The sequence below is a fragment of the Mixophyes fleayi genome, chromosome 9, assembly GCF_038048845.1.
Source record: "Mixophyes fleayi isolate aMixFle1 chromosome 9, aMixFle1.hap1, whole genome shotgun sequence".
Lineage (NCBI taxonomy): Eukaryota > Metazoa > Chordata > Amphibia > Anura > Limnodynastidae > Mixophyes > Mixophyes fleayi.
In genome coordinates this window covers 119,404,179-119,420,896 of record NC_134410.1, presented here as the reverse complement: position 1 = coordinate 119,420,896, position 16,718 = coordinate 119,404,179, and the positions used below count along the sequence as shown (strand labels likewise).

Here is a 16,718-nt window from a genome sequence, read left to right as displayed (position 1 = left end):
ATTACCCTAGCTGCCCCCGGGGAGGGAGACTGTGTCATTTTACTGTTATTAAATCTATTCTAAACGGCTTTATTATTCACTGTTGCATTCTCCATCTTTTAATTCAACCCTCCTCCCTATACGTCTCCCACCACTCAACACTCCCCCCCCCCCTCCTCTTCCTTTCCATACAGAAGGCCGAGGCTGCGAACCCCCAGACAATTCGGGAAAGAGGTACCGTCTTGCAGACAAAGTTTGAAGATTACGTACATGCTAATACAGAGACCTCGTTATGGGCAAAGAAGGGTAAGAAACAAACTTCCTAAAATGTCAAATTTTCTAATTATTTTAATGCCAGGCCAAAGTTTTTCTTGAACCTTGTTGGCATTTTTGAATTGACAATGAAAATTTCACTCCCCCTACCTTATTTTCATTGGGACCCTCAGAGATTGAGAACAAAATTATTTGTTTGTTTTTGTTTTTTTACCATTGGATGACGGAAACATTGGATTCTTAACTTTGCTTTCCATGCTAATACGTTACCCAGAATTCCTTGGAGTTCACTTTGAACCTTGTATCTTGTATTCCCTATTTTTTTTGTGGAGTTGCTAGTCTTGTATTTTAGTTTTAACAAAAGAGGAACTTTACCGCACGCTCCCAGTTCAAAGCGATCTGAAATAAAATAGTGTCTTTTAAAATCCAAACACTCCTATGTAAATCTTCCAATAAAATTTAAAGGAGGACTCTAATATCCTTTAAAATCTCCTTTTCCCACCACTGTTAAAAATCATGAGTACCCCAGTTATTCTACCCTATACCCCATTCTCACCACTCTCCCACTTAATTTGCATTAGTAACTTGGAGAATTGTTAACATACACTGTGCTTGATGCTGATTGGACGACCATCTGCATCTAGCACCATTTACATATTTTAAGTTCTGAACATTCCAAAGCATTGTCAACGTTTGTCATTAACACTTTAAATAACCAACTTGCCTTTTTATGACATTTACAACGTGCTGTGTATGTGTGTTAGGGAATTTAGACTGTAAGCTCCAGTGGGGCAGGGACTGATGTCCGTGATTAACATTCTCTGTTAAGCACTGTGTAATATATTGCGGCTGTATAACTAAAGCATAACAGTTTGTAATATTTACAAAATGCGTAAAAGCTTCTATACTTTGACAGGACATGTGAACAATGAATATCTGAATTTAGTGGCGATAGATCTGAGAATGATTAAATTGACGATGTTTGGCACACAAGTTGGTTTGGGTAAAGGACGAGCAAGGTACTGACTCCGCAGGCAGAAGAAGGTTTGGTCCTTCTCTGTTTACACCTTACAGCCGTCAGTCTCCAAAATGACACATTTTACTTTCATTACTGTTCATAAACGGCAATATCTAGCAGCAGGAGCGGAGGGAGATTACTGCTGAGCTGCCTGTAAGCCCTCTCCAGCTGAACGTGGAGGGGTTTGGGGAGGGGGGGGGGGGTAGATTACAAGTAGCTGCAAGCTCGGGAAATCGCAGCTTTCTAGTCACCCACAGCCCTGGCGCACAATGGTCCAATCGGCGTAAAAGGAAGAAGAAAGTTTTAACTCATTGATTAATCAGCTTTAATAAAAAGGTAAAAAAAAAAAATCCCCCAGCATTCCGTGACTTCCTCACAAAACACCTAAATTAAAAGCTGCCCTTGGAAGATAAAATTTCAGTGGTATAATTTGTACAAAGCATACATAAGCCAACTGTGAAAGTGTCTCTGATAATTCGGCCTTAACGCTTTAAATCTAATGAAATAACCTTTAAATGGGATTGAATTCCACTTGCTTTATTTTTTAATAAGTGCAAGAACTCACTGGGTTTGCATACATTTCAGTCGTGCAAGTTAGACTACCAAGAGGTTCCCCAAATAAATAATCTATACGGAAAAAAAAAAAAAGAGAGAAGTTCGCCCATTTTATATGACCGGTATAGTGAACGCGCTAAATAGTTTGATATTATTTAAGTTTGTGAATCTTTATCTAAACATAAAACCTATAGCAAATGTATCAAAAACTCAGGGGGAACCTATGGACAATTATTTAAGTTATGGAGGAGAGGTGTTATGATGGTAGAGAGTGTAATTTAAATAGTGTAAAAAAAAGAAAAGAGTGTTCAACACTTACTAGGAGTATGCCTAGGTTTTTCAAAGACTGCCAAGGAAAAAGTATCTTAAATAAAACAGACTTCGTGTGGCAGAGATATAATTTATACCAGTGTTTCCCAAATCCAGTCCCCAGGACCTCCTAACTCTGCATGTTTTCCAGATCTCATTACGACCACCTGTGTTACTGTGAGCCAGTCAGTAATGATTACACCTGTGCTCCAGCAAGGAGATATGGAAAACCTGCACTGTTAGGGTTCCCTGAGGACTGGGTTTGGGAAACACTGGTTTAGACTAAGATTGGTTTTAAAATTCAAAGTTGTCAGAATTTGCATAAATCACTGTAGACAGGGTAGTGAAAGTGTAGGCTCAGTAATGAAAAGTATTATATCATCTGCAAGAGACACTAACTACCAAACCCTGTGTTTTCTGATTCAGGAGACTATAGAGTGATCACAAACGGTAGTGGAAAGAGGAAGATGTGTGCTATATATATATATATATGTGGGCTTTATTCCATTACAGTGTAATATCTCCCAGAACAAGCGCTGTCATCATAAAGTCTCAACATATTTTATCAAGCACCTTTATGATGTCTGTTGATAGGTGGAAGGAAGCTCTATCTTACTTTCCTGAATAGGACAAAAGCTTTGGTCCAGATAAAGCTGATTGTCCAGGGACGTTTTCAAACTATTCTAAGAACCTTGATGCACAACGTTGTGTCCAGGTTAAATAAAGATATGCGTTGGCAGCTGGGACATGTTCTATAAGCCAAGGTGACTCCTGAAGGCATTACCAGAACATTCTCTCTCATTTTACATATTTACAATAGGGATCCGCCAAGAGTGTGATAAAAAAGGGTCTTGTAGTAAGTGCAGGAGAACCCATCCGGGCCAACGCTCTTCCCTGTTGGCGAGTCTTTCAAAGCTTGTTCGACTCGGAGGAGGTCTGAGCTTGTGAGATGTTTCCTCAGATATCTGCCAGATGGGCGGACATGGAGTCCTCTGAGTTACAAGGTTGTATACTGTTTTGTAATCTCTGCAGACTTCTACTATCTCAGATATGTTGTACATATTTCCTATTTCTGTGACTACTCGAAGCATCTTGAAACTGGTGATCCACCCTCATCTAAAATGTCTCAAAGTTCAGTCCCGAGCTTGCCTCCATTCTTAGCCTAGGACTGTATGATATCAAGAAACGTCGTAATTACACTTTTGTGAGCCTTCCAAACCCCTGGAGATGATGCCCCTCACAATTTGAGTTTACTGTACAGAAGTTACGGATAGCCCTTTCAAAGTCATCGAACACGACTGCATTTATTAGTAGACATTCATTTAGGCACCAGGATCTCGCCACTGAAATTGGAAGACACAATTTGATGATTATAGGAGCGTGATCTTGTAGGGTTATGGATCCTATATGGACCGGTCGTCGCCCTTTCAAAACAGAATTTAAAGTATGTAGTGGAGGTATGTTAAAAGGAGTAGGTCAGACATGGGCAATCGGCGACCCTCCGCCGGTTGTTTATCTTATTACTGAGAATTAAGGGTGATGAGCGGCCCTTTTGAAGGTTGGAGGGCCACATCACTGCCCCTTGAGTGTGTCAGGTTGCCTATCACAGCCTTAGACCATCTGGAGATCAGGGCTAATGTAGCCCCCGTCATGTTGTTGGGATGCCTTTTAATAAGCCTCAGACTCAGAATGTCACGCAGGTACGGCCAGAGATTTCACCTTGATAACATGGAGCGGAGGCAAGTATTAGTTTACAGCAGATTTATTACAAGTACCCCTTAATGTGTATAAATGTTTACCAGGAAATCCTGAGGTCTTCGAATTAAAAAAATACTCATTCTAATTTGTTTGGAATATGTTTTTATTAATCCCTAATTATACTGTAACTCTTGGTTTAATGTAACAGGTACAAATACCCCCTGAATCCATGTAAAGTACTTCTGGGGGTACGTGCACCCTGGTTTACAGTGTAAGATTAGAAACAAAAGTTGATCATTGCTTGTAGCCTAGTGAATGAATGGGCTCTTCGCTCATCCCAAAGGCCAAACTCCTTTGGAATATCGTCGTCACAGGTGAACGTAATGGAGTTGTTGTCTTTATGAACCTGGCCTATATAGTCCTTGTCCAACAATGGCATATGGCTAATAAAGGAGCCCAGCGGGTATGAGCGTATCCTGCAAACTGTTGTCTCTTCATTTGGTTAAATAGCGTAAAACCTCTCCAGATGGGACTCAAAAGACTCACGTTCAACTTGACTTGGCTCAAGTGTCAAGGGCTGGTTCTAATGGCCAGTATAATCCCGAGCATAGTAATGAATGGACAGCTGGGTATCAGCGGGGTATCTACGCAGGGGTATTTGTAGGCCTAGAATCGGAATGATCTCAGGGGCTCTTCTAGCTCGTTTGCTGTCACGGGAAACCCTGAGGCGATGATTGTGAGGACCGGTCAGGCAGATTTAATGGGCGCAGATCTAGTCTGGAAGTTTCCTCAAACATATCTTGTAGAGACACCCGCATGGCCATCTCCCTGTGTGTTATGTTGGTGAGTTGAAATGGGAAAGCCCACCTTTGGGTAGCACCTCTGTTTGTTTAGGATCTCTTTTAGCAGGCTTCGGACTGTCCTCTGCGATAGGAGATTGCGCCTACACAAGTCTGGGAACATTTGGATCTATGTATTGTTGAAGTCAAATGCCCCAGGTGTACTCATCTGACGCATTAACCATCTTTGAGGTTAAAGCAATGAGCGCTGAAGATTGCATTGTGTGGTCTACTGATATGTTGGGTTTTTGGACCTACAAGAACCTATGTCTCTAGCTCTGTCTTATCTTCTGGATGACGGAGGAGCATTTAGCATGTGTAAAATCTCTTTTAAGCTCCAGTATGAATGATTCATAATCATGAGTCCAAGCAGTCCGATGCTGTAATCTCAGGGTCTGGTGATATTGGCCAAAATTGCAGGCTCGAAGTTGGAGTGGAACCACTTTAGTGCCCTCTCCTTACTGAGGAGTCTTCTTTCTTTCTATTCCCACTGGTATGCAATTCTATTACCCTAGGTAGATAATGGTAGTTCTGATGTTTTACAGTCCCACATGCCCTAAGTCATGATATCGGTGCAAAAACAGTGGTGTGGCTATTTCCGTGGCAATGGTTGCTAATGTGATGGTGCTTTAGGTATTCAGTGCCACAAAAATGGAGGCAATGTGCACTGCCATCTTCGGCCCTTCCCATATGTCAGGGTCAGTCCAGTCCTATGTCTAGAAACCATCTAATTTGGATGCTGGCTATAGAGAAAGTGCATACAGCACTAATGCTTCTGCATATGCAGGACTAGTGCCACACTACTCTATCCCTACTCATCTGAACTCACTACCCAGATCTACGTAAAACTCTTTGCTCATACAGAATAGCTGAGAAAACAAATTGTTTCGCTCCTTAGGACTCATCAGTGCAGGATAGGCCTCTGTGCTCTTAGTCAGGCTCACTGACACAATGAGAAGAGTTACGCTGGTTACGCGTGGGACAGTCGCGCCACACATTGGTGGCCAAATTGGATGAGAGCCAAGTCTCTTCCAGCTTCACTGGGGCATGTTAGTGTGATCTTTCAACCCCATTATCAAGCCTTGTAGACCGTTATGATGTCCTCTTAGAATGAGCCTGCAAACAGTACAATGGTTGGACCAAGTATGATTGTATTGGGTTAGAAGAAGCATGATAGAAAACCAAGTTGAACGGTGACTCTCGTCATACTGTCTTTTCTGTCCTGGCAGTCCAGAAAGTTGGTGAACATACTCAGGACTACGATGTGAGCGTCCTGCTCACCCCCGTCATGGTGTCTTCTCCATCCTGGCTATCCAGGAAGTTGGTGGAGGACATACTCAGGACTGCGATGTGAGCGTCCTGCCTGGTACCTGGACAATCAGATTAGTGCCACTTGCTCTTGTGGTTAAATCCATCACAGATTGCTGTGTGTGTGGGACTTTTATACTTTTCAGAAATTCTTGAGATCTTTATCTTCTGACAAAAGTCTGTCATGTACGTCAAATATTAAAGTATCAATTATGTATGTACTATATCTTATTTTTCTTTCCATGTTGTATCCCACCTAGTTCATGAACAGTTTGGTCAAATCAGCCATGTTGGCCAACCATTATACAGTGTGATTTGGAGTTGACTTTGTAGGGTGGAAAATCACGTTAGCCGATGACCGCCATCGTGTGAAGTCATCTGCCAGTGACCATGTTCTGTAATGGCACTGGGAGAGACAAATGACGACCAGTATTGTGGGTTCTGATTCAGTTATTTGTAATAAAGTTTGGTTACTATGATTTACTGATGTACCAAACCATGGATTTTCACTAGAACACACTCCGAGCCAGGCCAAGCTTCTTATACTGCATTCTCTCTCTTCCTAGCACTGCAATCCTACATTCGGTCATACGCCACGTACCCAAAGGATCTGAAGCACGTTTTCCACGTCCGTTCCCTGCACCTGGGCCACGTGGCCAAAAGTTTCGGCCTCAGAGATGCTCCACACAACCTCAGCCAGCAGCTGGTGGGAAGTTCAAAGCAGCAGAGCAAAGACAAGCACAAGAGGTAAGGTCCCAGTGATTGAAAGATTTATTTATTTATGTCAAAATCACAATATTACATTTAAATGTGTACTTGCCTATAGGCTGCATATTGGTTTAACTCACAAAATGGCAGCCACCACGTTGTGTATGCCACAGGTACACATTAAGCTAGAACAGAATGCACAGCCTATGTCACTCAAGCAACCGGTGAACTAGAAATATCATGATCCACTGGATGCCAAAACACTGGTATGTCCCCTTGTGTATTTCACTGCCATTTAACCAACCTTCAGAACTCGAGAGGATCTGCTGAGGATTATGGGAGCGGCAGTCCATGGTACCTGTGGCACTTTTCCCATAGGCAGTAAACTTTTTATACTACAAAGTTTGCTCTTTATCACTAAGGAGGGGGGGGGGAATGCAGTCACCCTTTTATAAAGAAGATTTTGGCCCTCAAGGGGGGTTTGCGCCACAAAACCTCCTCCGCTTCCCCTGACGTTTGACCTTTTCTTGTGTTCCAAACTGTTTACATGGTGAAGCCTTCAATGGTACTCACTGAGGACCTCTGCTGGAGACCTGGTTTAGCGCTGGTGAGGAGGGATCCAATATGCAGGGCTAAAAGAACTACTGGCTGATTGAACTAGCCTGTGGTCATCCAATCAGAAGCTAGCTATTTTAGCCCCTTGTGCCAGATGCCTCCTTTTCTTCATCACTTGTACAGCAGAGATCCCTGGTTATAATGAGTACTGGGGACTTATATATGTCACAAATGATGGGGGGGGGGGGGCATGGGAATACACGCCAGTCAATCTAATTGTGCAGAAACTCCCCTGAAGGTGCACAATCCCCATTTATGCCGATATAATTAGTTTTATGTAGTATAGTTTAGATATTACCCCATTACTGTACTGTTAAAAATCGCAGACTTTGTCCCCTTCTGCCCCTGAACCCCATATATATCCATGGGAGCTGCTAGTTACTCGTCAAGCAATATGTTGCAAAGAGACCCCCTGTCCCAACAGTGGGGTGGGCCATTGTCTCAGTGCTGGGCGGCCTGTGACTCTTCTTGCTGTCTGCAGCTGAGAGGCAGATGGATAACTGGATGGGACCCTTCTCCACCCCCACCCCCCCTCCTCCTTTCCAGCACCTCTCCCCATGACTAGAAGGATTTATCCCAGGCTTTATTGTGGGAAGAATAGTGTGATTAGCAGATAAGTAGCACGTTACATAGCATGGGGCCGTTTCTAAGCCTGTCAGGCGCTGCGCTGACTGACGGGCGGAGGTGTGTCATGCGATTATGCTGGCTGGAGTCGGGGGGGGCTTTGCACCTCTGTTCTGTGATTAGACCAGAGGGACGTTCTCGCTGCCGATAACAAGAGGGGCTCCCGGGGAGCATGAACGTGTCGAGTTCCAGAACACAAAGGATCATTTAAAGACCTTAAAAGATCATTAAGAGATCATTTAAAGAGCATTGAGTCCTAAAAGCCAGCTCACAAGTTGTAGGTATCTCAGCTTGCAGGAAAGGATCAACAACAGCAACATGGTGTATAGAATCCAGGCTGTTACCATTGTTTCCGAAACTGTTATGTGTTCCAATGAGAAGTAGATGCTTGGAGAACATGTCTAGGAGGTGAAAGGACATTTAAATATATTTTGTATTAATGCAGTCCTGATAATAAATCATTATTGCGATCAACATGCTGACTAGTGGAATTGGACAATATTTCTACATTAAGATGAAAGCCGCGCAGGCAGCCATACGGCGTTTCTGGTTCATAGGGAATCGATGAGTTTCATCATGATTGGTTTAATTGGTTCTGTGGCCGCCATCACTGTGTCTACCTGATAGTACTGGGTAGAACTTATTCATACCATAAATATGGAGTAAGGGGAGTGAGGGACTGTTTTCTTGTCACTTCTGTGCTTCTTAACGTTTCTGTATCAATGGCAGAATTGCACCTCCCAATGCCCTCGTCTTGTATAAAATCCGCCTTAGATGGCGCCGAAGGTGTCCCACTGAATGTAGAGGCCGATACCTCTGAAGTCATATAAGAAGCAGGCTGTTTTGAGGAGGAGGTAGAGGGTCTGTGGCCGCCCGCTAAACAAAATACCCACCAAAATGAGCCCTCTTCACCCACAGAAACTTGTTTAATCGTCACAAGATCTCATATTTGCACGCAGGGGCAATACAAATCCTGTGGCAAGCCAGCATCCCGCAAGCAAGGCCTTGAACTCCACCCATCAGATGAAACCATGGCTGCCAACCGGTTCAGAAATGGGCACTTGGCCTCTGAAAACAGCATTTGTCATATGGCGCCACATTTTTTTTGAAGCATTATAAATGTCTCCTTAAAGCGGCCAGTGTGCAAGGCCTAATTTTCCACAGGCTCGTGCCTAATGGCATTATTAATACCCAAGGTTCAGTTCATGTGTCAGCACCCTCACTTTCTAAGCACATTAATGGAGCATCCATGCCCGCGTTCATAACCTTTATTATGTTCCCGTGGTGCCAGGAAATAACTCTGTACCCAGTATATCATGGATGGGCGAGGGGTGGATGGCGTCCTGCACTGATCAGAGGAAATGAACACTGATCTCTTTGGAGGATAGCTTCCACTGATCGTCCTATTACATATAACACATTACAATGTACACGGAAGCTAGGATAGGAAAGTAAAAAAAAAACACCAAAATCCTTTATTTGCATAACACCTGCGCTGTATACTGTAGGCTTACAGGTCAGGAAGAGGATGCATATGGTTATGGCAAGAACACGTTCTATAGAATTGCCATGTGGAAACGCACTTGATGCCTCAGTCCGAAGCCTAGCCTCGGCTTCTGTAAAGTCACTATTTAAATTTTTTTTAAAAAACATTGTGAATGCTATTCAGTGTATTGCTGATTTTTGGAGTATGTTTGACAGCTCCCTCTTACGTTCTTCCTTTACAAAGTCTATTTCTTAGTTATGGATGGAGAAAAGAAGTGGAAGCAGAATAGTCTACATCCGATGTGTTATCCATCTACAAGCAGATGGTCTACGTGGCCGCTCGCTCGCTCCTTATGTGGCTTTTTCCGTAGCCGTCTGCGTTCTCAGGTTTTCATTTACATGTTTCTGAGAGGCAGCACAGGAGTTTGCGGAGAGGGAGGGAAGGGAAAGTATACAGGGCTGTCTGCGGCATTGTCTAACTCTCCCAAAGCACGTTGACCATGAAGACTGACCCACAAAGGGATCAGGATGGCTCCCCTGGTCCCCCGGAATAAGCTCATTTCATACCCTGTCATGGTTGAAAAGGAACCAGGTTAAAACCCCAATTAAAAAGAGACTGGATGTCATGAAGGGGGGGGGAAGGGAAATAAGCCAGACATTTTGTTGATAATGACTGTGATCCCTGTGCCTGGATTCTGTGTACGGAGGGTAGGGGAGGTCATTTAGTCTCTCCCAAAAGGGAATCGGGACTTTTTCCTGGCACGTCCGAGCACGTTAAGATCTCATCATCTTGCATAATCACCTTTCAAGTGCCTCACATGTCAATCATCCTCATTTAACCCTGTCACTGCCTGAGTGCACTGTATCAGGGGGGCAAGCATAACACAGTGCGCAGACAAATGTCACTCTAAAAAAGTAGTATACTTGTATAGAGATTGTGTGATTCAGTCTGTAAGAATATCTTTCAGTCCCCCGTAAAATGTAATTTAATCTCCTGTGCTCTTAAGCCTTTTCCTTTCTTAATGCAAATAGACGTTGGCGGCTCTAAAGTTTTCGTTTATCTTAGCAATCCGCTTTTAAATCAGCACTTATATTAATGTCGTTGATACTGCTGTTTTGTGCTTTAATAAATAGCATCGGACCTATGTGAAATAGCAAAGGGTTGCACAGAAACCTGTTGGCTTTTGCTTCCGGCTTTAGCTCACCTCAAGCTGGCTACAAGTATTTTATTAATATTGCACACGAAGACAGCAACTTCTAACCTAAAGTCAGATCGTCTGTTGCTCTTTGAATGTTGTGAAACAACAAGACTCTCTGCAAGGCAAGGCATGCTGGGCCTTGCAGTTCCACAGACCCATAAGTCACGTCTGTAGTTCCGAAATAAGTTCAATGTCCAAGTGCGACCTGTTCGAAATTAGTCAGATCATTGAACTGGCGGAGGAAATCTGATGCCAACCGCAGCAGCAGAGTCCCTTTGTAGTTTGGCCACGAGGCCCAGCGTAGAACGACCTGATGTTTTCAGTATGGCCACCTATGCGCTTGGTCCTGGGGCCAGAGGACATTTGTGATGACAGACGCAGCTATGTCTTAGATGATAATATCCCATGTTGTTTTGAGGGGATTTGTCTGCACTTGTTCACAAGTAGAGAAGGACAAGAAAAAAAAGGACCAACTGGTCAATTAATGCTGTGATCTGCCGCTGTGTTTTAGACGCCCTCAGGACATTAATAAGCTTCCCGTCCCCTCTAACCTGGCTTGTCCTCTCTCCTCCTCTGAGCCTTTGTTGTGACATGTCGGTGCCTCCTTGCTAATAAGGTGATTAGAGGAATTCACTGATGACCTTTGTCTTGACCTGACATCTGACTCGCCTTCGACAGACAACACCAAACATGTCACATACTGCAGGGGCTCCCTCCCAGCATGCTCGTTGGCTGTGTTGCTGAGGTGTCTGGAGCCATTAATTACTAGGGGATTACAAGCCATTGATGAAGCTTGTACTACCTGCACTTCCCCACTGTACACCAATGACCCCCAGAGCAACACAGCCATGATACCTGACCGGCCCCGTTACCTCATAACATTTTCTCTCAGAATGGCCGCTTTTGAAAAGAAGTTACCTGAAAGATTTTGTTTTTTTATTGCTATTTTTTTTTGTTTTTTTTTTTTTAAGTGTTTTTTATATTTTAATATTATTTTTTTCGTATTTAATTTTGATACCATTCTTTTTATTTTTACCAGACCACACGTTATTATGTTGGACAGTACAGCCAGACTTTTGTTTTGCTTTGATGGCGTGATGAAGTGAAATGTTTAAATTATTAGGAACTAGGATACTATTCATCAATAATAGGCCTAGCGGACCCATTACTAGAAATGTTAGCACCTGGGGCAAGAAGGAAACACGACACCCGGCCAAACCCTCAATTGTAACCAAATTAATGTAAAATATCCATTCCCTGTACTCCGCTTCATATTTGCACCCTTGGTAGGTAGCCCTCTCACACAGCCCCAGTTACGGCCCTGAGGCCTAGTATCAAGTAGATAGACCTAGGTCCTAAGACATCAGTCTGAGAACAGAAGGCCTAAAGCCTTCACTAGAGTACTCGCAATGTATTGTCTTTTCATAGTATTCTATCAGATTTATATTATTTGACAGATTTTTTTTCTCTAAATGTGTTTTATATAATAAATAAAATAGTTTGACAGGGCAAAATGTTTTTTTTTTTAGCACTGTTGTTTAATTACACATTACACATCACTCAACAATTCAAAAGCAGACGTGTAATATCACCATGTCACGTCCTCTGTCACTGTCATCCAATGCTAGGACAATATAGGATGTATACTATCGTGTAGTTTAGTACCATAGGAGTGGAAAAAATAGATACTGAGAATTATACACTGATCAACCACAACATTAAAGCCACCTGCCTAATATTGTGTAGGTCCACTCATGCCACCAAATCAGCTCTGACCCATCAAGGCATAGACTCCCCAAGACCTCTGACGGTGTCCTGTGGTATCTGACACCAAGACATTAGCAGCAGATCCTTTAAATCCTGTAACTTGCGAGGTGGGGTCTCCATGGCTCGGACTGGTTTTTCCAGCACATCCCACAGATGCTCGGTCGGACTGAGATCTGGGGAATTTAGAGTCAACACCTTGAACTCTTTGTCATGTTCCTCAAACCATTCCTGAACAATTTCTGCAGTGTGGCAGGGTGCATTATCCTGCTGAAAGAGGCCACTGCCATCAGGGAATACCGCTGCCATGAAGGGGTGTACTTGGTCTGCAACAATGTGTAGGTAGATGGTACATGTCAAAGTAATATCCACATGAATGTCAGGAGCCAACGCTTCCCAGCAGAACATTGCCCAGAGAATCAAACTGCTTCGGTGGCTTGTCTTCTTCCCATAGTGCATCCTGCAGCCATCTCTTCCCCAGGTTAACGACACACACGCACCCAACTGTCCACATGATGTAAAAGAAAACATGATTCATCAGACCAGGCCAACGTCTTCCATTGCTCCATGGTCCAGTTGTGGCGTTCACGTGGCCCTGTCGCTGGTTGTCCACCGCTTTTGGTAGGTACTAACCAGACCTGCCGTTTTGGAGATACCCTGACCCAGTCGCCATCACAATTTGGCCCTTGTCAAAGTCTCTCAAATCCTCACGCTTGTCCATTTTTCTTGCTTCCAACACATCAACTTCAAGAACTGACTGTTCACTTGCTGCCTAATATATCCCATCACAGGACAGGTTGAACAAGATAATCAATGTTATTCACTTCACTGGTCAGTGGTTTTAATGTTGTGGCTGATCAGTGTCCCTTCACTGTACAATGACTGTCAGCCACATTACACAGATAATATTTTTTATTGAAAAATTATATATATATATATATATATACACACACACACACACACACACACAATACTGTGCAAATGTTTTAGGCAGGTGTGGAAAAAATGCTGCAAAGTAAGAATGCTTTTCAAAAAATGAAGTGTTAATAGTTTAATTTTATCAATTAACAAAATGCAAAGTGAATGGTGTCCTGCATTTTGTTATACTTCTATTTTTGAAAGCATTCTTACTTTGCAGCATTTTTTCCACACCAGCCTAAAACGTTTGTACAGTATTGTGTGTGTGTGTATATATATATATATATATATATATATATATATATATATATATACACGTTTTGTTTATTCTGCTCCCTTCTCCATGTGATTTTTGTTTTTTTTAAAGGTGACATTGTTCCCCCTCCAACTTGTTTTGCGTGTTCCCTTGGCTCCTGCCCTTTCTGCCAACCCCTAGTTCCATCTCTTGCCAAAATGCACGCTATAATTAGTGTATTTACCTCTGTGAAACCCTGCTTTAGGGGGTCCAGTCACTCGCTCTAATCACTGACAAATACATTGTTATTATAGCACATATAAAGGTCATCCAGTTATCTGGTATCCTGGCTCACTTTGTGGTTAGTGACCCCATTTTTCATACTAAGAGGCTAAACCTTTTTAAGGGGTTTACAAATCTGGTGTGTGCGCATTTGGGGACAAGGAATTTACATAAATACTTCCCCCCCCCCCCCAGACACTCGCCAAAATCCTAGCTCCTGATTGGTTGAATGCTGCAGCCCCTCAAAAGCCGACTGTCACTTCTTCCTGTGGGGCTTTTAAAAAGCAGTACCAGTAATTCTCCAGCAGAGGCCTCGGTACAAGTAAGTCTTGGGGGTAAATCGGGGTTGTGTAAAACCCTCTTCCTTCCCCAAATGTGGAAAACATCTTTTAGCTTAAATTCTGTGATCATTTTTAGTAGTTCGGTTAATGGTACAGAAATCATTGAGTAGTTCAGTGCAGAATCTGAGGACAGTTAGAGAATGTTCACTCAAGTGGGAGGTAATTGGACAGGGACACGTTCAGATACACCTCTTAGTTAACGTATCTTATGTGGACTAGTGCACAGATACACAGTAATGTTGATGACCATCAGCATCACGGCTATATTAAATCAAGTCGTATCTCTCTGTTTACGCTACTTTTAATTCCATTTGGATTACTGCTGGAAAGAAGGTTCCCAGTGGATTTTTAAAGGGCCAGGGGGTAAATGTATCAAGCTGATAATTTTCCGGCGGGTTTGAAAAACCAATCAGATTCAAGCTGTCATTTATTCAGTGCATTCTACAAAATGACAGCTAGAATCTGATTGCTTGCTATAGGCAACATCTCCACTTTTCAAACCCACCGGCAAACTCTCAGCTTGATACATTTATCCACAGGAATGGTTGTGGAGGTTCTATTTAATTACCTTTTATATGGAGAATCCAACTTTCGCATACATTAGTAGCAGTCATGACATGCTCTCTTGTGTATAGGGCACTACAGTACATTATTGTATTGTGTACAAACAGGGTAATGTGACTTTAGCATTTACTACTAACACCATCAAGCCGAATCTCTGCGCTATCATTAGGCGTAACAATACACACTCGATTGTGGCAATAAACTACAATTCCCATCAGCCATTTCACTTATACATCCAACGGCGGCACTAAACATCATTCGTTTCCACCCTGTGACATCATCACCAGGCAGCCTGTAGCCTGGTGTTTATAACAAGGCGGAGAGTAGAAGATTGGGAGCAGTCGGCTGGGGGCCGCAGGTCCCCACCACCGCCATAAACCAAGCCTTGCCCATGGGTCAAGAAAACCGCATATATAAAATACATGAGGTGGCTTCATTATGCCACAGGGAAAAGTCCCAATAGGGCCAATACCCACACTGCCGGCCAGGCTTCACCTCTGCTGCCAAGCGGTTTCCTTCATTCAGTTCTTCAGCCTCGCTATACATCATGTACTGTTTTACTCTGCTCTCTCCCAAACGGAGAAAAACTCTGGTTGTCTTTTTATACATGCATAGTACAAAAGACACTATTATAACTACTCAGAAGTGACAGGTTCCCTATAAGAACTCCCGTTTTTCTAAACAGCTAGCTCATCATTGTATGATGCTAGAGAGATCCATCTCCTGTTAATCTGTCATTGGATCCTGGGATCATGCTGGGAATCTTATTTGCCTCAGGATTGGAACGACATCGTTCGATCGCTTATAGAGATTTTAAGTTCAGTTTACAAATCATATGAAATGATACAATGAGCTTTGGAACCATAATTGGTCAGCATTGGAGTGTACACACTAATGAGGTAAAATTTGGTTAACTCTCTTCTAAATGCAAGCTCAGGAAAACTGCAGGATCTTATCGGAACAAAAGTTATAAAAATTAGGCTCTTCTTTTTCCTGGTGTACAATAACATTCCCGTCTTGTAAGCCCATTGAAGGACACAGTAGGGAGTCTTTCACTACCCAGAATGACTGATAACAGATACCAATTGCGTGCAGTACGGTACATAACACAACTGTGTATAGCATATTCTATGAACTGTTCACTGAAGAAATGTATCGGATTACAGTATAATAAAATACATTGACCAACCGTGCCGACTGATTGGGATCTCTCAAATGTTGATTGAGCCAGAAATTGGGGTTGGCTCAATCAACATTTTGCCTATCCGTGTGGTCATTGGCCTTTTTGCTGTCCTACACCACTTTTGTGGGGGAATAAAAAAATATGTTAATAGCCAAATGTGTTATATTTGCATTACAGAAGGTATTGTTTAACGTGAATTAATGGTAGCCTGACGTTGCTGTCTTACAGGACTGCTGGACACAAGACAATGAGAATGAAGCAGCGGTTTTCAGATATGCTGACGTCCGAGTTCTCCAGCGGGCTCCCGTCCAAACCAAAGAAAACAAAGAAGACCGGGGGTGAAGAAAAGGAGACTTGAGATGTGGGAATCGGTGGGAGGATGAGTTACCCAAACAGCGGCTTCAAGGACCCAATCGATGGAGTTACACCGAACTTCCGTAACACCTACTGAAAGCTACTCCATCTGTATCGGTAGCAGAACACGGCGTAGGTCCAACCTTAGTGACCTCTTCTGTTGAAGATTCAGTTTTTGGTTTCCCAAACTAATATAAGATGATAAATGGGTATTTTTTTAATCTAAAGGACTTGTATTAAAAGAGTTCTGTTTATATTGTCAATTAATCTTTTATACCTTTTTTTTTTTTTTATTCCCTACTGCTCGAAATAAGTCTGATTTATCCTGAGTGAGTAAAAAAAACAATCGATCTAAACAATTAAAGAATAACTATTATAAAACTGAAAAACTAATAACCTCTTTATTACAAAAAAAAAAATACAGTTTTAGGTTTGGTCATTATTTCATATCTGAAATGGAATTATAT

The 16,718-nt window shown here is 42.6% G+C and overlaps 1 protein-coding gene across 3 annotated transcripts in view; it reads left to right on the top strand.

The window, feature by feature from the left end:
• Nucleotides 1-16,518, top strand: part of DDX31 (DEAD-box helicase 31) — a 45,370-nt gene extending 28,852 nt beyond the window's left edge. For 2 of the 3 annotated variants that reach the window (XM_075185294.1, XM_075185293.1), the window contains exons 18-20: nt 174-285; nt 6,546-6,726; nt 16,126-16,518. In XM_075185294.1, coding sequence (XP_075041395.1) covers nt 174-285; nt 6,546-6,726; nt 16,126-16,255 — 423 coding nt within the window. In that variant the 3' untranslated portion in view covers nt 16,256-16,518. The remainder of the gene's footprint in view (nt 1-173; nt 286-6,545; nt 6,727-16,125) is intronic. The other variant, XM_075185295.1, reaches the window with a different exon arrangement.
• Nucleotides 16,519-16,718: the final 200 nt, after the last annotated feature.